Source organism: Gadus morhua, chromosome 8 (assembly GCF_902167405.1).
Source record: "Gadus morhua chromosome 8, gadMor3.0, whole genome shotgun sequence".
Lineage (NCBI taxonomy): Eukaryota > Metazoa > Chordata > Actinopteri > Gadiformes > Gadidae > Gadus > Gadus morhua.
This window is the reverse complement of record NC_044055.1, coordinates 4,530,098-4,550,916: the sequence shown is the minus strand read 5'-3', so window position 1 is coordinate 4,550,916 and position 20,819 is coordinate 4,530,098. Positions and strand designations below refer to the sequence as shown.

Below are 20,819 nucleotides of genomic sequence, written 5' to 3'. Positions count from 1 at the left end.
CAATATTATAATGTACAGCTATGTACTCATAGCTGAATAGCATGCAAGCGCCACCAGTACTTCTATGGGGTCAGTACAGTCTCATTAATAGTGAATGCAAAGAGAAGGGTTCACAAATGTATTTTGTGATCTATATATAAATGACTCTCTTCTCACAAATCCATTTCAATGCACACACAAATGGATATTGGTATGTATAAATGTAAAATAAGACATCCATTATGTCGCTGCCGGTCCAGAGATGTGTCAGGTGTGCGCGAGAGACAGAACGGACACTTTTGTTACTGCCATGTATACAGTACATTCGGATCACATTTTAGGAACAGATCTATGCCGCATAGAAATCTATGTGGATCAGATGTGCCATGTAAACGCGGCTACTGATTACAAACAGAGTGTCCTCTGTGTAAGGATGGGTTCAATACAGATGATGATTTATCCAAGGGGATAGATTATAAAGTATATCTTCTCATTCTTAATGTATAACACACACACATTTATAAACATAGATGTTTAATATAGACTTGAGTCATGGAAATTTGGATTGTCCTGCTGTGCAACTGTCATTTTATTACAGTTGCTGGTGAGTAAAGGGTTAACTTCTGGGGCGGAGGCAGGTTCGCCTTCGAGAGAGAGAGAGAGAGAGAGAGAGAGAGCGAGAGCGAGTGTATAAAAAAAGTGGAGGTTGCTGTCGCCTGTCTCTGAGAACCGACTGCGACATCTCAGCCGTGAGTATACCGCCTGACCAATGCATCTAGCTATTATTGTTATTACTACAAACCGATGAATTTTATGAACCTATCAGTATTATAGTAGGCCTAACAGCAGCTTCAGCCTACATACAATTTCAACCTGAAATTAAATATACATTTAATTATTCATAATTTATCTGCGTGAATTGCACCATTTTCTTTAGAGTAACTTATTACTATACTCATTTTAAATAAACTTTGCGTTGCCGTGTTCGTTTGGAAAAATGTCGCAGTCAGGATCGCTTGTAACTTACTTTATTTGGTAAAGGTTTGTTATGATATCTATGAAGCAAAAAGAGAAGAATTGTATGGACAAACGTTGAGATACGCTTAGTAAGACATCTGATAGATGCGTTTCCTAGATCGTTCTGGCCCCGTGGACTATGTGTTATGACTTTAATTCTTGGTGTTGGTCCCTTTTGGCTATGTGCGGGAATTATACTTGTTTTTGTGGCCTCGAGCGTCTGGGTTTCTGAATGGCTCCTTGCATGATCCGGACGCCTCCATAGGCTCCAATAATATATGTGGTCTGTTAGTGTGAGTGTGTGAATGTATGTCACAGCGTTATAATGTGAGTGTTTTCAGATGGCCTTGGAGGGTGGTAAGACCGTAGTGCTGGCTGCACTGGGCCGGCCCTTCAGTCTGGGGATGCTCTACGACTGTCGCAACGACACACTGATCCCCGGTAAATATGATGTACAGAGTCCCCAGTCTAACGGACAAGACACAATATCTGTTATTGTTGTTATTTTAATTTGTGTGCGATTTCTTTTTGGGGTGAAATCGATGGCTCTGGCCAAATGTTATTATGGATGTTATTATTATGAATATTAGCTTATATTAGCTGCAATAGACCTGGAAAAAAACATTTGCTTTTCAGTAATGACCATATCACATAGGTTCACTTCAAAGGCCTAATTGTTCAGAAGAGATTAATTAATCATTTTAATTAGAGAATATGCATTGGCGTGGCCTGGTGGTAATTTGCCGCTGAGCACAGTGTGTGGCTCCTACCACAAGGGGGTGGTAGAAATTCGAAAGATTTTTTTTTCAATGAATAATCGTGGTAAATAATCTTGATATCAATATTGATCAAAATAATCGTGATAATCATTTTGGCAATAATCGTGCAGCCCTACTGTACACTGTATTTTATTGTATTGTATTGTATTGTATTGTATTGTATTGTATTGTATTGTAGTACTTAACTGTCTAGCAACTGCAGTAGCTGCTATCATGGCTGTAACACAGGGAATTGATTGACCGAGCGATTGTGGTACTTGCACTTGGTTCTATGAACATCCTTTCTGTACCGACAGCGATATATTGATGCACTACTTATGACAAATGTACTTATTGTAAGTCGCTTTGGATTAAAGCGTCTGCTAAATGCCCTAAATGTAAATGTAATGTCGTAACCTTAAAGTTAAAAGACTTGAAACTTCTTGGTATAGCCGAGCATTGAGGCTGATTTAATTCAGCAGTAGCTTGCCTGGTCCCTCGCTGAAGCTATCACAGTTGGTCAGCCTGCAAATATGGGGTGCCAGCATGCATTTAACATGGAAGCCCCTTCATTCCAGCAGACTGAGATAACATACTGTGACAAAGACATTGGAAACGCATAGGATGCTGACCAAGATAATTCTACCTAATTTACATTTTACAAACCTCATACTCATTTACAACTCATTTATAAGACAAGCCTGAATGCCTACAAAAACATGTATTTTTATAACCAGATAAACCAACCTGTGTAGAAACAAACCAGAGGATGGCTTCCCTCATCAGCAAGACAGCAGAACAAGTTCTGAAAGACCAACACTCTTCCATATTCAATACATGTGATTTGGATTCTAGTGTAAAGTATTAGTGTGAGTTAATGCCGTGATGTGTTCAGAATATAGACCAGCCTATATCATCGCACATTCAAGTTATGTTAGGTTTTGGTGCTCAGCTCTTGCCCGAACTTGAAAAACTGCTTGATCAAATTCTTGGAATGACGCAAAGGACAACTCAAATTCTCTTCCTTTTCTTCTTTATTTAGAAGTGAAGTGCATATAGCATAGTGTAGTTAGGTTGTTAGGTTAAAAACCTTCAAGGATAAATTACAAGAAAAAGGAGACATTGTATTATTATCAAATAATATGTTTTAGACTAAACACATCACATTTGATACTGCCAATCAAATCATTGCATCTTCTGCAGTTAAATAAGCAACAAAGTCCTGCAAAAGCACATCAAATAATTAAAAGTTTCAAACATAAGCAAGCAAAATATGATTCCATTTAAACATTAGGATGCCTTTTACTCTACAATTTCAGTCAGCATTCAGATCAAGCCTGATATTTTACGAACTATCATTTTGCAATGCAACTCAAGTTAATTAAATATGCAACAACTGATCAGGCACAAACAGGCTACTTCTCCAACTTCAGTACTGATGCAATGCCTTAATATACCTTTTCAACATTTCACATTTATATTAATTTAAATAAGAAGTCAATTTCTCTACCAGTTGCGTCTCCAGTGTTTTGATCATGAGCTGAGCGTCCTTCTTTGTTTTAATTGTTTGCTGGAAGATTTCCTATGTTCTCAACTTCTCTCACAATTTTCACAATTTTTTTTCCTCTTATGCAGGTGTGCAGGTGTTCACACCTCCACAAATCTGTGGAGATGCATTTCCCGGTCTTCCAACCAGACGGAATTATACATCTTTTTGATGTCGCCGAGTGTGGCATGCACGCCTCTTCTGAACCTGAGTAGCACTGCTCAAATCGGGTTGAGGACATCAGGCCCCTTCAGCAGAAGATCGTTCATGCTGACTCCCCTGAACTGCTGGCTGGTGTTCCATTCCAGACGCACAGGCGTTGACAGAATGTGGGTTTGTCGCCACCAGGTGGCTGACGGACCATACTTGCCCCCTCCAGTTGACAATAATCTCTTTGGTGAGTTTCTTGGCTGCTCTCCTTTCCACCGAAAGGACTTGTATATGCCACTCTCCACTCTGGTTCTTTGAGTTGCTTCTCTGTTCTCAGAAAAGTGGCATCCACTCCGCTCCTATTGTTGGGTAGAGAAATTGGATCCTCAATCTATATTTTGTGTCCCAGTGTGGTTCACTGCTAGCCTGGCACCGCCCAACTACCTACTTCCGCTCAATTTTCATTTCACTTCAGTACTAGGTCTGGGTCTGCTTAATATGAATACGTTCCTTGGAAGCCAGAATTTTGGCGGCCCACTAAGCTAACAGAGGGAGTGGCTGAGAACGATGACGTCTAGGTCGCGCACCAGTTTCAGTTGTAGTCAGAGGGAGACAATGAAGAAGGATACGAGAGAAGCTATTCGGTCTGTTGTGGGATCGCTGCCAAAAATCGATAAATTAAAGCCGGAGCAAGAACAAGCTTTGCTGAGTTTTGTTGGTGGCCATGATGTTGTGGCGCTTCTCCCCACCGGGTTCGGGAAAAGTTTGATTTTCCAGCTGGCTCCGTTAGTGGTGAAGGAGCTGGTCCCGTCGCATGACATACGTCACGACCAAGCAGACGATTCTAAGCTGCACAAGAATATCAAGAATATCAGCTCCCCGTCAGACTGCCAGCTTCTTCAAGAAGATCTGCATGCGGTAGTTCGTTGGGCTAACAACAACAACATGGAACTAAACGAAAACAAGTTCCAACTTTTACAACACGGTAAAAACCAGGATCTGAAGCACCCCTACCTTTTACCATCTGGGAAATCAATATCCTCAGACGACGTTGTAAAAGACCTTGGTGTGTACATCGACAAGGATCTCCGATGGCGCCAGCACATCTCCAAAAAGTCAACCGAAGCCTCTGGCAAAGCTGGCTGGGTATTAAGGACCTTTTCAGTCAGAGACAGAGACACTATGATGTTGCTCTACAAAACATACGTTCGCTCCATCATCGAATACTGCTGTGCTCTCTGGTCTCCCCACCTGCTCTGCGATATCATCATGGTTGAGTCTATCCAACGCTCATTCACTGCCAAAATAGCGGGCTACACAAACCTCAGCTACTGGGATCGACTCAAGCAGCTCGACCTCTACTCCCTGCAGCGCCGCCGCGAGAGATACATCGTGATTCTCGTCTGGAAGATCTACCACGAAGTGATCCCCAACAATGTTAACATCGTCTTCCAACATTCACAAAGGCGAGGTGTTACATGTTTGCGACCTCTTGGCAGCTCCAAGTACAGCAGCATTAATACAATGAGATTCCATTCCTTCTCATCGACAGCCTCTGCACTGTACAATGCTGTACCACCAGACATCAAGTCGATTCCAACCCTTGACAATATTAAGGCAGCACTTGATAGCTTTCTCCATTCTGTTCCCGACACTCCTCCTACCCCTGGCTACACTGGGGCAAACGGAAACTCTCTGTTGGAGTGGGCTGGTAGCAAGAGTCAATAATTGCTATCTACTATTACGGGAACGTTGGCGGTGGAGATACTCGATATCTTGGCCTGAGCGATCCAGCTCGAAGCCAACCCAAGGAACCCAAGGAAGGAAGCGCTATGCGATTGGTTATGGCAGATCCAGAGTGACACTGGGCAGATCCAATCATTTTAGTGAACTGAGTGAACGTTTGTCAATTGAGCAGTTCCAGACCTTCTGTACAAATGAAATGAAGTACGATGGTCGGTAGGACCAGGCTAGTTCATTGCTGTGAGCGTCTGCTTTAACATAGGTGAGGCCTTTTCTTATGATTTCCAGCTCCCTTTCTTCACTAAGTGTAATTACTTTGCCTCCTGGCTGACAGTTGCCGCATCTGCATCCTCCACACTTCGGCTCGCAAGCTGCTCCAATGCAGTCCCATTTCCACCAGTCAAGAAATTCTGTTGGCCACAGTGGTTTTGGTTTCAGCTTTGAATTCTTTTGTTTCAGTGAGCTCTTGGTACTTCACTGCCGTGGCTCTCATGGATCGGGCAAAGTGTGTCCCAGATGTGTGTGCAGCCATCTCCAATTCCTCAAAGAGATCTGGGTGTGCTCCTCCAATGGTCTTTCCTAATGGCCCCTCCCATAAGACAAGGTCTCCGATCACCTTCACTCTCTGCGGAGCAAGTCTTCCCTCACGGTGACTGATAAGAAGTTCAATGCACTCTGGTCTATGCAGGTCTTCCAGGCTGGTCTCTTGGAAAACCTTCTTGAGTTGCTGAGGTCTGATTGCTTCGTGCACTTGGGCTATATCTTACAAAGCATAGCAGACAAGCTCATGGGCTCTTTCCGTCCCTGTGGGCGTCTTGACCCTCACTCTGAGGAGATACCTCTTGGTCTTGACTTTCTTGGCCATTCCTCCGACCCCATGGACGACTAGAGTGATCTTTTCACTGCGCAAGTTCAGTCTTCTGGCAGCTCTGTGGGTGATGTAGTTGGTGTCTGAAGCTAAGTCTATGAGAGTTCCAATTTTCTGTCCTGCATTGGCAGTTTCCTCGAGCAGCATTAGAATGACTGGTAGCTCTTGCAGTGCACTTGACCGCATCCCTCCTGGCTTGTCAGCACAGTGAGTTTTTGCAGTGATGTTGGTGAAAGCTCGGCTAAACTTTTCCACCATCTCTGGGGGGAGTTCAGACACAAATTTATCTTCGTCGTCTGTAAGCTTGTGCCTACTCACGCTTGACCTTTGTGGTCTGTCCGTTCCACTCCTCTTGGAGTCTCCTCTCCGGCAAAGAAAGAAATGGTGATCCGCAGAACTCCCTCTTCTACAGTCCCAGTTCTTACACAGGTAAGTATCTTTACACTCTCCATCATCATCATGACATTCTAGGCACTTTTTGCATGCTCCCAGTTTCTCAACTGCACTCAGCTTTTCATTAGGCTTCAGTTCTTTGAACCGTTTGCAAAAGAAAATCTTCTCTCTGTGTTTTTCCTCTCCACAGACAACACATCCGCCCTTTCTTGTGGACCGGGTGGATGCATATTTCTTCTCTTTGTAAGCTAAGTTTTTGTCAGGCTTCTCACTTACTCCAAGCTGTAGTTAGGTTGTTAGGTTGAAAACCTTCAAGGATAAATTACAAGAAAATTATTAGGATTATTATATTATTATTATCAAATAATATGTTTTAGACTAAACACATCACATTTGATACTGCCAATCAAATCATTGCATCTTCTGCAGTTAAATAAGCAACAAAGTCCTGCAAAAGCACAACAAATAATTAATGGTTTCAAACACAAGCAAGCAAAATATGATTCCATTTAAACATAAGGATGCCTTTTACTTTACAATTTCAGTCAGCATTCAGATCAAGCCTGATATTTCAAAAACTATCATTTTGCAATGCAACTCAAGTTAATTAAATATGCAACAACTGATCAGGCACACACAGGCTACTACTCCAACTTAAGTACTGATGCAATGCCTTAATATACCTTTTCAACATTTCACATATTTATATTCATTTAAATAAGAAAGTCAATTTCTCTACCAGTTGCGTCTCCAGTGTTTTGATCATGAGCTGAGAGTCTTTCTTTGTTTTAATTGTTTGCTGGAAGATTTCCTATGTTCTCAACTTCACTCTCACAAAATGTTCCTCCCATGCAGGTGTGCAGGGCCGTGTTCCAATACCCGTACTGTCCGTACTGCATACTCAAAATTTGAGTACGCAGTACGTTCCAATTCAGATCCGGCGAAAAGAAGTATACTTCAAGGACCCGGATGCCGTACTCAAAATGGGCTAATCGTGAAGTGTGGATCGAAGGACACCCTCTGTACTCAACGGCAGCCATCTTAGCTACGTAGCGGAAAAGGCGGAGCCAGGCTGAGCCAAAGTCGGCGCATTTTCCATACAGCCTGCATTAATAGTCATTTTGTAGTTTTTATAGTTTCTATAGCTTTTTATAGCTGCTAGGCGTAAAGAGTTCACCGTTCAAAGCGGGATGTTTATTGCGGGGGAGGAGCCGCGGCGGCAGTTGTGATCGTAATTTCCGGCAAGTGCACCACAGAGTACTCGATTTGGAACAGCACTCACATCTGAAAAATTACCGTTACTCAAGTGAGTATGGATAGTGCAGATAGTGTACTTCCTTTAAGTATACTCATGGAAGTACGGCTATTGGAACACGGCACAGGTGATTGCCTGCCACAGGAAGTGCAGGGCGGGGCTTGGTTTCTCACACGCACTGACTTTCTCTCTGCCCACTGCAGGTTCGGAGGTTTGGAGCTGAGACTTGGAGCTCAGATTGTGAATGTTTCTGTGCATGATTTTCCAGTGCGCTTTGATTTGACGCGACATTATTTAATCTTTATTTATCCAGGTATCCACTTTGAAATTCAACATCTCTTTTTCAAGGGTGACCTTACAGCCTTCTAAGGAAAAATTACTTACTATCAGTAGGAAACCATATGCTGATATATAAACAAAATGTATACGTTTTTTATGTATTCCTCTGAGCTATGATTCTCATTTGTTTTCTCTTTGTCTTCTTCTTAAGCTCTGACACTTTGGGACCGGGAAGCCTTAGAGAAAGAAGCAAAGGAAAGACCCCAACTCAACAGTGTCTTTGAGATAGTTGCATCTGACTCCATCGAAGACAAATCTTCTACATTGAATGTTGAGGCTTCACTGAAAGCCAGTTTTCTGTTTGGACTGATTCAGATCGGAGGCTCTGCTAAATATCTCTCCGATTCTAAGGTTTCCAGAAATCAGGCTAGAGTGACAATAAAATACAAAACCACCACCAAGTTCCAACAGCTGTCCATGAATCACATTGGCAGAGGTAATGTGAAGCATCCACATGTTTTTGAGTCAGGACAAGCAACACACGTAGTGACAGGAATCCTTTATGGGGCACAAGCCTTCTTTGTGTTTGACCTTGATGTGTCAGAAAATGAAGATAGGCAAGACATCGAGGGCAATCTAAAGTGGCTGATCAAGAAAATATCCACCTTGAAGAAAGAAGGTCAAGGTTATCGGAACATGGCAGAAAAGTTCTCCTGCAAGTACCATGGGGATTTTATCCTCGAGAAACACCCTGCGTCTTTTAGTGAGGCAATAGAAGTCTATGAAAACCTACCTAAGATGTTGGGAACCAACGGAGAGAACGCCGTGCCTCAGAAGGTCTGGTTAATGCCACTGAAGACTCTTGATTCTGCTGCTGCTGAACTGGTTAGACAGATAAGCGATAGATTAGTCACGGAGGCTCAGAATGTCCTGGAGGACCTCAGCGAGCTGGAAAGGAGATGCAACGATGCAAAGCGATCCACAACAGCCCAGCAATTCCCACAGATAAACAAAAAGTTAAAGGCTTTCAAAGAGCTGGTTTCTCAATACAAACTGGATTTCCAGAATATTGTGGCAAGGAAACTCCCATTGATCAGAGGAGGGGGAGAGGAGGAAAGTGTTCTCGCAAAGATCCTGAAAAAATGTCATTCCTCTCCCTTCAAAAGTGGTGAAATGAATGAGTGGATGGAATGCAAAGACACAGAAATCAAAATCATCAGCTCTCTGATTGACAAAATGCCCAACATGACGATCGTCACTAGTCGCAGCACTCTGTACCATGAGATCCACAGCGGAGATATCACACATGCTGTGTGCTTTGTCTTTACCTCCCTGGAAACCCCAGAGCCTTACCTTTCAGCTCTGTCAAACTACTTGGATCAAACCCAACCAGACGACGTGCCATGTGCTTATAATGTTGCAAAGGAACCATGGTTCTCCTCAAATATAACATGTGAGAAAATAAAGATCTTCAAAGATTTTGCAGAGGCCAACAAGGAGAACAAAAGCATCAGGTTTCTAGCAACTGCAATAAGTGATGATGAAAAGAAAGGTGCAACTCTCCACCTCTACAAGGATGGCTCCTTAGTCAACGACAACTTTGAACCACCTTCGAAGCCAGAGATGATCCCAGGTGACATAACCCATAACAGTGTAACACTGAATATTTCCCCACCACGATTTGGGTTGACAACTGTCACCCACTACAATGTTGAGTTCTGTGTCCATGGAGACGATGTTTGGCATCAACAAATGGAGAGCCAGGCTGGAGAGGTCAAAGTGTCCGGCTTGAAGATGAATGAAGAGTATCGGTTCAGGTGTAGAGCCAATTGCACAGTCGGCCACAGTCCAGCCGGTGAAGCTTTAATTAAAACCTTGCCATCCAGTAAGGTTTTGAGACAAATTGTTTGTTCAGACAAATGTCTCAACACCCCGAAGGAGAATGAAGCCCAATCCACTCTCACCACCTGAATACATCGACCTGCTGATAGAGAGAGAGAAGTCACAGGCCAGGCCTGGCTACCAGGACCACATCAAGGAACTACAGCACATGCGGGAGAAGGCGGTCACCATGGGGCTGGTGGCCCGCGGAGATAAACTGCTCTAGATGTGGGGGCAGGGTAGTCCAGCGGTTAATACCTACCGGAAAGGGAATGGGTCCATTTAATCACACTTAACCCTTAATATATTGAAGCTGATCTCTGATTTAATGACATACATAGAAATTAATCATCTTTTGTTTTTATAAGTTCTTAACTGGGTATTGGCTGAGTATATTTCATAAAAACACGATACGTGAATTTTCCTTATTCAAATAGAGGAGCGTTCTTCTTTGCTTCACTCATTTGTTTAGCTTAGATGCTGTGTGCTTAGCCCCCGTCCCCCCCTCTCTCTTTTCTCGTAAGCAACCTGTTCTCTCTCTCTGGTTGAGGTAATATTGAGTGAGACTTCTGCGATTCGCTCAGTCTCGATAGCGATGCTTAAATTAAAAGATAAGGAGTTTATATGCTTTGCCGCACTCCCCACTCCAGCTGAAACACTTGACTATATTGACTTACTTCTTTGTCCTAATTTTTCAGTTTAATTGTACAAATTCTTGTGAATTGAACACATACACACACACACACACACACATCAGCACATTGGATTATGGATGTCATGTACTTTTATGATGAAATAAATACTTATATTATTTTTAAATTCATGGTTTGTTGTTTTCTTTATCAATAGTTTATAAATGTATATGTTATGGCAATTCATGATGCATTATTTTTAGTTTGGATCCCGGGGAGACACATATTTCTCCTTTGTGTCTCGAAGTGAAAAGGTTTGGAATCCCTGTGTTGGAGTACAAGAACAAAGGCGAATTACAGATGAGAATTAAAAAAAGAGAATTAAAGATTAATACAATGATCTGTGTTGACTTTAAACCTTTATACATGATTAATGCCCATTGTATATTCCTAAACATTTGTTTAGCTATCCTGCCCTTCTGGTTCGTTTTAACGAGGTCATGAAACCACCAGCAGGGGGCGACAGTCAGAGATGGGTTTTGTGGTAACTTTTTATAACAGACGCTAACATTTATCTAGCCCGGACACAGTCCTTCATTTTCATGGAATCTCCTTTCTCCTTGTTTTCAGATTAACTTTTCAACCACTTTTCCATTTTCTAGATTTTCTATTGTATAAGTTTAAAAATGTAAACTTGCTCAGGGTGAAGAAATAGGTAACCTTTTTTAAATATAAAAAATAAAATCGGAGTACCACATGCAGTACCCCAAAGTACCCCTAGGGTTACACATTTACATTTACCAGATGCTTTTATCCAAAGACTTACAATAAGTACATTTGCCATAAGAAGTGAAACAATATATCGCTCTCGGTACAGTAAAGATGTTCATAGAACCAAGTGCAAGTAATAACAATCAAGTAATAACAAAATAATTGTACAAATTCTTATGAATTTAACACACACACACACACACACACACACACATCAGCACATTGGATTATGGATGTCATGTACTTTTATGATGAAATAAATACTTTTTTTATTTTTAAATTCATCATGGTTTGTTGTTTTCTTTATCAATAGTTTATAAATGTAGGCTATATGTTATGGCAATTCATGATGCATTATTTTTAGTTTGGATCCCGGGGAGACAAATATTTCTCCTTTGTGTCTCGAAGTGAAAAGGTTTGGAATCCCTTGGAGTACAAGAACAAAGGCGAATTACAGATGAGAATTAAAAAAAGAGAATTAAAGATTAATACAATGAAGATTCGGCAATGCCAAGTTCAGCGAGAGTGGCAAGGAGAATCTGGTGGTTCACTGTGTCAAATGCTGATGAAAGGTTGAGGACAATGAGAACCAGAGGGACGAGGCTCTGGCAGCACGGAGGGACTCAGTCACCGCGAGGAGAGCCGTCTCAGTGGAGTGTGCCTTCTTGAAGCCTGACTGGTGAGGGTTAAGCAGGTTGTTGAGAGATAGGACAGTTGGTTAGCGATGGCATGTTCCAGTGTTTTAGAGAGGATGAATGAAAGAGATACCGGTCTCTAGTTCTGGATGGATGTCTGTGGAGTCAAGGGTCGGTTTTTTGAGGAGAGGCTTTATTCTGGCAGTCTTGAAAGACGCTGGAACAATGCCAGAAGTGAGGGAGGAGTTGATAAGGGCGGTGAAAAATAGCAGGATGACGCTCGAGACGGCCGGGAGGAGCGAGGAAGTGATATGGTCAAGGGGGCAGGTGGTGGCATGGTTAGACTTAAAGGGGACCTATTATGCTTTTTCAACTTTTATGACCTATAAACGTTGTTATAATGATTGATAGTCATGTTTAACCATACACAAAAAACGATGTAGATTTTCGGGAAACTCTTCCTCTCATCTGGGCGCTTTCAGCATTCTCTGTCAACGCTCAGTTTCGTCCTTCTCCGCCCCATCACCCACCTCCTGCCAACCCACTCCGTTGTGATTGGTTACCTTCCTTGAAGCGTGCGCGTGGGCAGATTTGACCAGGCATATGGGGGCGTGGCAGGAGTGCCTCTACGTAGCCTACTTTGTAAATGTTGTGGTATCAGGTAGCCTAACATGTAAACGGGCATGTTTTTTTTCCTATGGGTGTTGGAAGGTTTTTTGCAGCCCTTCCTCATTCTAATTCTTCAGGGATGGTCACTGACTGGAATGCTTTACACCTGTGGTATGAACAGTACTGCATTTTTGTTTTGTTTTGTTATTCACTGTGTATTTGTTTGTTGTTTTCTGTGCCTGATATGGTTTGTTTCAGGGTCTCTCACAGCATTTGTATGTTTGTTCTTTGAATGGGCAAGTGGAAATCAGTGCAGGGGAATGTAGCGGGGTTGGTAGATTCTTCACTTCCCATTGCCAGCGAGACCCTTGCGCTGGCTGTGGTCGTGGGAGTGTTAGAGCTCCCTCTAGTGGAATGCGGGGGTGTGGTATTTTGACGTTAACTGGGCACACGTGACTCTCCTCAGTCAACGTGTACCCTGGCTGGGAGAGGCTGCCATTTTAAGGATTCTCATCCGTGATTTTACCCTGTTGAAAATATAACCAGATATAACCAAGAACCAGAATAAACGGCTGGCTGCCAAAGGTTTCATCGTGTCATTCACGCAACGCAACGAGAGAGAGTATACCGCTACTAGCAACCTGCTCTGGTGCTATGTATGTATTCAGGCTAAAATGACTTGATTGTCTGATTCCTCATCATCCCAGCCAAGGAGTATTGGTATTATTAGTAATGGCTACTTGCCTGATCGAAACAAATAACTTCACAGTGTGTATTTTTCCAATGTATTTGTTATCCTTCGTAGGGTTGATCAGCAGCGAAATAGTTCGCCAAAGTCGTTGAGCATTCCACTGCATTGAGAAGAGCCGTGTAATAAACAAAAATAATTGACAGCTGAACGTTAGGAAGGCCCATGCAAGTGAATGGAGTAGTTCACAGCATTGAGAAGAGCCGTATGATAACTAAGGGATTATGTAAGGAACGCCGGTCATTATCGGGAAAATAAGCCCCGACAGGGCGAACAGGACACCGGCGCGCAGCGAAGGTGTGCTTACTCCTGAAGGGGCTTATTTTCCCGATAATGACCGGCGAAGTTCTATACATTATCCCGCTTATTACACGGCTGCTTGCCAAAACGAAAAAATAACTTCACATGGTGTGGCTTGTTACAATTTATTTGTTACCAGCATTCGTAGTGCTGATCAGCAGAGAAATAGTCTGCCAAAGACGTTGACGTCGCTTAGCAACCGAAGACGCTGGGGTTGAAAAGTTACCGGACTACTGGAGGAGTGGTTTACTGACCTTGTTGAAAGTGACCATAAGGGACAGCCTGCGGGATAATTTTAAGCAAATATTTTAGTCATAATAAAAATAATATAATAATAATGATCAAATAAAAAGGCTTAAAGTCATCACAGATAATTGTATTCATCCTTTATTCTCTTTTAGGTAACAGGAATGTGTCAAACATGATTATACTTCATGAAATATATTCTTTAGAGCCTTTGTTCTTGTCCTCTAATACAGGGGTTGCAAAACCTCTCACTTCGAGACCCAAGGGAGAAATATGTCTCTACCCGAGACCAAAACTTATAAAGAATGCATCATGAATTGCCATAAAATCTTCATTTACAAACTAATGATAAAGAACACAACAAACGAACAAACCAAAATAAAAATGAATGCATGTATCACAAGTACATCACAGCTATAATCCAATGTGCTGATACGTGTCTTAAATTCATCAGCACCTGAATTTGAACAATTCATTTTAAGTCCTTAAAATTAGAACAAAGAAGCATTGAGTCAATACACTCAGTGTTTCAGCTGGAGTCGGGAGAGCGGCCAAGCTTATAAAATACACAAAACAACAGAGACAAAATCCAAATAAGGGTAATAAACTCCATATCTTCTAATTTAAACATCGCAATCAAGACTGATTGGGTCACACTCAATGTTATCGCAGTGGTCAGGTCAAGGTTTACGAGTGAGGAAAGGGGTGGAGGGCTCCTCACACAGAAACTGAGCTGAACAAACAATCCTCTGTTAATTAGGAATATGAATTCACATATCAGCGTTTTTATGCATTTTACTATGCCAATTGGGGACCCAATAACAGAAAAAAGTGTAACTTTATTTTATAAACATGTCTAATTTCTATAAATTGCATTACCATGTTAATTCTCACTCTCATTTGATTAAATCAAATCAAAAGCTTTGATATGTAAAGCACATGTTATTGAATGGACCCAGTCCCTTTGGCGCTGGGAGAGGTACTAGCCGCTGGACTTTCCTGCCCCCACATCGCGACTACCGTGGCCCCACTAGCAACCTTCCCAGTGGTAATGGCCTTTTTCTTCAGCTCCATGAGTTTATTGATGCGCTCCAGGTAGCCAGGTTTGGCCTCTGACTTCTCTGCCTCTATCAGCACGTCGATGTATTCAGGCATTGACAGTGGATCGGGCTTCAGAGCGATCTCCTTCAGGGTGTTGAGACACTGGGCTGAGCGCTCCATCAGCCTGACCACCTCCTCGTGTAGGCGGGCGTACTCCAGCTCCATCTGTTTGATGATGTCGGCAATGGACATTGCTGCCTTAGAGGCCATCTCATACTTTTCTTTTAGCTCCTTGAAGGTTCGTTTCTCCTTCACAGTCTCGGAACCCCAGTAGAAACCCTCACGGACATGCGCCGATAGAGGGCACTTGCTTTTGCATTCAACGCAGTTACCCCTCCAGTTAAAGACCTCACAATAATACATGGCACCAAATTGTACCTTGCATGATTTGTGGCAAGTGACATTACATTTCTCACAGTTAAGTGATGATTCTTTGGCTTTCACTTTAACAAGCCTTGTTACGCTGACCTCATACTCAAATGCCTCGTTGGCTGTGATCGCCATCTCTTGTTTTTGGAGAATTGTACATTCTTGGTCAATCTCCCCAAGTTTAGTTAAGCCCAATTTCAGTTTAATCTGGAGATTCTCAATGGAGTTCTCCAGCTGAGCTCTCTGTCTGAGCACCTCCTTGGTTAAGGTCAAACTCTTGGTATTAATAGCATTCAGAGCAGAAAATAATTTTTTCATGCTTCTGGTTCCCATGGCCCAAAACTTTTGCTCAAAGCCTTCTTCTTCATCATCATCATCATCATCATCATTGTCATCACCTGTGTTGTTCGCACCGGTTACCTTATTGTCAGCAAACAAGGCAGAGTTATTGAATTTGAAGTGAATTGGTAAACCATCTTTCTCTTTAGGACAGGGGACCTCAGATTCTTTGATGGCCTGGAGAACCGAAGGGAGTTGGCCATCTGCAAATGTCACTAAAATCCGGATGTTCTCTGCCACATCTTTGCCAAATATGGAGAGCACTGAGTCAAAGATGTATTTCTGTGTTGGTGTAAGCCGAGCTAGAGACGCTTGGGCCACGAAGCAGATGGCATCGATGTCGCTGACTCCATGTTCAGCTGAGAAAAGCCTTTGAAGCTGACTTATAATCATCCTGTCTTTCACTATGCCCCCCGTGTCTCCAAAACCCGGCGTGTCCACAATAGTCAGGGAGTAGTCGATCTGGAAGCCCTCTCGGTGGTTGAGCTTGTACACGGTGACTTCAGAGGTCTGGCTGTGAGCCTGAGACTTGGCCGTGCCTTCGTCTACCAACTTGAATCTAAAGGTATCTTCCCATGTGACCCCCAAGATGTAGTTGATTATCCTGTTGACCAGGGTGGACTTGCCCGCCCCAGTGGCTCCTAGAACCATGATGGTGCGGTTCTTTTTCACAGAGTCTTTTCCAAATATGAAGTGCTTGCATCCCTCTACATTCATGGGCTGGGCTTTCAGAGGAAGAGTGTAAATGTCCAGAGTACCTGAAGGTCCTTTAGTCTTCCTGCCTTCATTCTTAACAGCTTCTGCCAACCGCTTAGGGGGGGGCCAACTAAACTTTTCTTTCAAAGTATTTATCATTGTAGCCCAATTTGTTAACTTCTCAGAATTCTGACGAATCAAACAGTTGTACGATTTTCTAAGGATTGGAGAAGATAACAGGAGGAAGCCTGAAAGCCAACAATCAGTTTCCTGGCTTTCCTGACTGGCTAACCAGGTTCGATCAGAAGAGATCTGACTGCTTCTTTGTTGATTTGAAGAGAGATTCTCGTATAAATATTCCTGGTTTGATCTGCAAACGAAACACAAGACATGTCAGGAAAACCTCCTTTTGCTTGCGTATGCGTATATAAATATATATATATATATATATATATATATATATATATATGAATCTGTGTGGGTTTTAATAAATCACAATTATTGGGTCAAAGTTGTTTTGTGTAAGTCATACTCAGTGTAGGGTTGTAAATTTGGCTGTCTAGTGATACATGCATTACTTTACTGCGTTACTTTAATGACACATATTCCAAATAACTTCATGACACAATATTCCAAAGATAACACAGTCTAGTAATGATTCCATCTCAAAACATTTGTAGTACATTCACTCCCTCGAGAACAAAATGTATTGAACAGAAGATACTCGCAGTGCTCTGCTGGTTTGGTAAAGGGACACTAGTTGAGAGCTTCAAAACGCCTCATTTGTACTGAGGTTAACCTTCTGTATAAAATTCGCATTTTCTGAGCTTTCAGTTTTTCAGAAGCTCCTATATGTTTTAATTTGGAAAGGCCATTCTTGTTGGTTCCTCATGCCAATGTTGATGATGATCAGCCAAATGCTGAAAATAACCCATACACAACGGTCTGTTATTGTAAATCTCTTTATGGCATAAATGCCAGACCGATTTAGCAGTATTCGTATGCATGCATAAGCAGCGATACTTTAATACCTGAATGAGACACAAGAACAACATGAGTAATCTCTAAACATAAAAGTCTGTATCACATTATATAATTGGAAGCTGTCACAACTTCAGCAAGGCTGTAGTTTTTTCATTTGTCTGTTTCCTGTTTTGCCACACTAACACATGTCATTTCAGACTCTGCCACTCCCCCCTGCTCTGCATTACCTGCTGTTCCCATTCACCTGCCTGCCACCCTGATCTCTCCTAATTAACCAACCACCGTCACCTGTGCTCCCCCTATATCAGTCCTCTCCTCCCAGACATTCCCTGCCAGATTGTCTAGTGTGTAACCCTAGCTCTCCCGCGTCTTCTGATCCTGAACCTGCCTGCCCGTGTATTGACCTGCCCTTTTGGACTTTGGACCTTCCTTCTGCCTGCTCCTACTGGATTGACCTGCCTGTTTGGACTTTGGACCTTCCCTGTTGCCTGCCCCTAGGAATAAACACTTTCTTCACCTGAACTGTTTTCCCTTGTCGTGCTATTGGGTTCTCGTCTGCCATTTGGTGAAACCTGACAGATGTGTTATATATTTTATATATATACATATACACATCGCTATAATCCTTCACTTTTCATTATAAATATACATTTAAAAAAAAGTCTGCTATGGTTGGTCTCTAAAAGAAGACGCGCAATGCACTGATATGTGGTCAACGTTAGGGTAGGGGTTTGGTATTTTTACCTCAAACTATAGGATTAGAGAGTTACAAGATAACTATTCACATACATATAGGTATTCATGGATACTGTTAATACCTTATGAAAAAACTTAATTAAAATAGTGTGGCTATCTTTGCATCCACACTAGTTAATCCAGAGTTCATAAAAAGCATGCCCTAAATGCCCTAAAGACATTACAGTACAATGAAGTGAACGCACCTGGTTGTATCGGTCTGGACCAGGTCCAGGTTCAGCCTTTAACACAGAGGCCAGAACACCTCCTGGTAGACCTAATGAAAAACTCTGTGTTAAATACCGCACTTGTAATAATATAAATCACATTCAACTTGAATTAAAATCCACAACACAGACGGTCAACATCAGCAAAAAACGTCTTCTTTTTTTTTTTACATCCAACGTTGGTTTTGGGGCTGAAACGTCCTTTCGATTACGATCCAAATGAGTGCACAATATCAGCACCACAAAAACCTTTTTGTATTAGGTGTCAATATAACTGATCAGAGAATGTTTCTGTCCTACCTTTGATGTCCCGACTGTGTCTCCTGAGAGCAGGAAGCATGTGAGCTCCGTCTCTCTACCGCCCCTCTTAAAGCTGTAGATTCTCTGGATCTATAAACCATGTAATAATATCTTCTTATCTAAATTACTGTTGTCTTGAAAGAATATCCCCTCCATAAGGAAACAACTCTTTTAATTTGACCTGGCCATGTTTTATATCGTTTCCTCAAGGTGCTTATTTTCCTACTCAGTAGCATTTCTATGACAAATGCTTGCCTGACTAAATTTAATGTAATTGTATTTTATTGAAATGCTTAAATGGAAAAGCCCCCATGTACCTGTCTGACTAACTAGTCAAATACACTCCTATAAGAAGTCTCAGATCCTCTGCCCTGCACTGGCTGTTCCCAAAACTAAACACAAATGAGGAGACATGGCATTTTCTGCTGTTACCCCTAAACTATGGAACAGCTTGTAGCTCTGTAGCCATTTCTAAATCAAATCTTAAAACTCATCTATTGCCTTTAATTCAGTATAGCCTTCCTTTTACCTCATCTTTATCACGTCTTTTAGTCTTTTGATCCTGATTGTACATTGATTTATTGCATTGTGGCAACATCTAGCCAACATTATCATTGTTATTACTGTAATTATTATTATTACTATTGTTACTGTTATTATCGTTGTCTCAAATGTATGATCCTTACTTGCTTTATTGTTGTTTGCTTTTTGTTTTATCTTTATTTTGTTTTTTTGTTTTTTTTAGCACTTTGGTCAACTGTTGTTGTTTTTAAAATGTGCTTTACAAATAAATGTACATCTACATGTACATTTACATTTAACTTAATGCCCATAACTCAAATTCTCTGTGTCTGTTTGCATTTGCGTGTGCGTGTGTGTGTCTGTGTGTGTGTGTGTGTTTGTGTGTGAGGGTTGATCGTCGATTCTTGACAAGCAAAGTACATTGTTGTGGTAATGTTTACTGTATATTATAGCTACATAATATTTACTGTATATTACGGTATGTCATTAGAATTATATAATACAACTTACTCTCTTTTGATGTTGTACAATTTGGTAAAATATCGGTTTTAACAATAAAAGGGAAATGACTTAAAATAAAGAAATGGAAACACTCACAGAGTGTATACAATCATTTTAAGATGTTTGGATAAAATGTCTACCAAATTAAAAATATGTATATGATTGTATTATTAAATGATGGTTAGATGAATCCTGTATAACAGCCAGAGGATAATTTCCCTCAACAACAAGACAACAGAACAAGTTCATCAATACATGGGATTTGGTCCGTCAGACTCTAGAGTGTATAGCAGGGTGCCCCAAACTATTTCTTACTATTATCATTACGAAATAAATCAACAAAAAAACATAGCGTTTATCCTCATTTAATTGTGCGACATACTTTTCACTGCCAGCAACCATTTAAATACGCCTGAGCATCAATGAGCCTAGCCCAACATTTGGGCTAGGCTAGTTATTGGTCATTCGAAATAAAGCCCTCCTCCAAGTCAGGGGCGCCGGTGTGGGTGTCAGATTGACTCGGCTGCCAGATCGACTCGGGGTCCTAGATGCGCAATAATGACGCACTTCCTGTAAACGCTGTCTTTTAAATGCGCATGTGCGTTTCATTCATTCCCATGTTATTTCCAAGTATTAACAATCTCCTTTGGTTTTCTAATCTATGAATAACAATCTAATGTACAAATAATTTAGTCTTTGCTCAGTTAGGTATGATGCAAGCACGTTAGGGCGAGTCCCAAATCCCTATTGAAAATGCATTGAAGGCGAATTTTCCTAAAAAAAGATTTTAACATGACAGTCAATGGGAGAATTTCCACGTCGATAGGAGGCGATTTCCACGCCAATGAATTTGCCTAGAGAGGCGGGACCATTTGAAACGCGACTTGATTCTGACCATGGACAATGACAGATAATATGTCTAGAACACTTTTTCTAACAAATATGATTTGTTAGAAAAAAAATCCTCTTTCTCCCAGTTGGTAGTGCGTCGCCCAAATCGCCCCTATACACCAGCCGCCCCTGGGTGATACATATTATTCATCCATTTAGTGGATGATTGAGTCTGGTGTGGAGTGCCAGCAAGAATGGCATCCGTTTTTGGAGCTATTGAGTTGCAGGAAGTTAGCCTTCAGCCACACCTTTATCTCCTCCAGGCAGGTGGAAAGTGTGGATAGGGCTGCAGAGGGGGTTGGGTTTGTTGTGATGTAGAGTTGGGTGTCATCAGTGTAGCAGTG

At 41.7% G+C, this 20,819-nt stretch overlaps 2 protein-coding genes across 3 annotated transcripts; one reads left to right on the top strand and one right to left on the bottom strand.

Moving 5' to 3' along the window:
* The first annotated feature begins 689 nt into the window (after positions 1–689).
* On the top strand, positions 690–10,635 carry LOC115548205 (verrucotoxin subunit beta-like). Its single transcript, XM_030362673.1, has 3 exons — positions 690–728; positions 1,338–1,437; positions 8,200–10,635. Exons 2-3 carry the CDS (start codon positions 1,338–1,340, stop codon positions 9,957–9,959), a joined length of 1,860 nt encoding a protein of 619 aa, XP_030218533.1. The 5' UTR covers positions 690–728; the 3' UTR covers positions 9,960–10,635.
* A 3,298-nt stretch (positions 10,636–13,933) lies between these two features.
* Positions 13,934–18,767, bottom strand: LOC115548209 (uncharacterized). 2 transcript variants are annotated; one of them, XM_030362682.1, is made up of 3 exons: positions 18,562–18,767; positions 18,241–18,311; positions 13,934–16,685 (listed from the first exon to the last, which is right to left on the bottom strand). In XM_030362682.1, the coding sequence occupies exon 3, from the start codon at positions 16,472–16,474 to the stop codon at positions 14,753–14,755; it is 1,722 nt and encodes a 573-aa protein (XP_030218542.1). In that variant the 5' UTR covers positions 16,475–16,685; positions 18,241–18,311; positions 18,562–18,767; the 3' UTR covers positions 13,934–14,752. The 2 variants fall into 2 exon arrangements, with proteins under 2 accessions (XP_030218542.1, XP_030218541.1); XM_030362681.1 differs by lacking the exon at positions 18,562–18,767 and having other exon boundaries at positions 18,241–18,386.
* Positions 18,768–20,819: the final 2,052 nt, after the last annotated feature.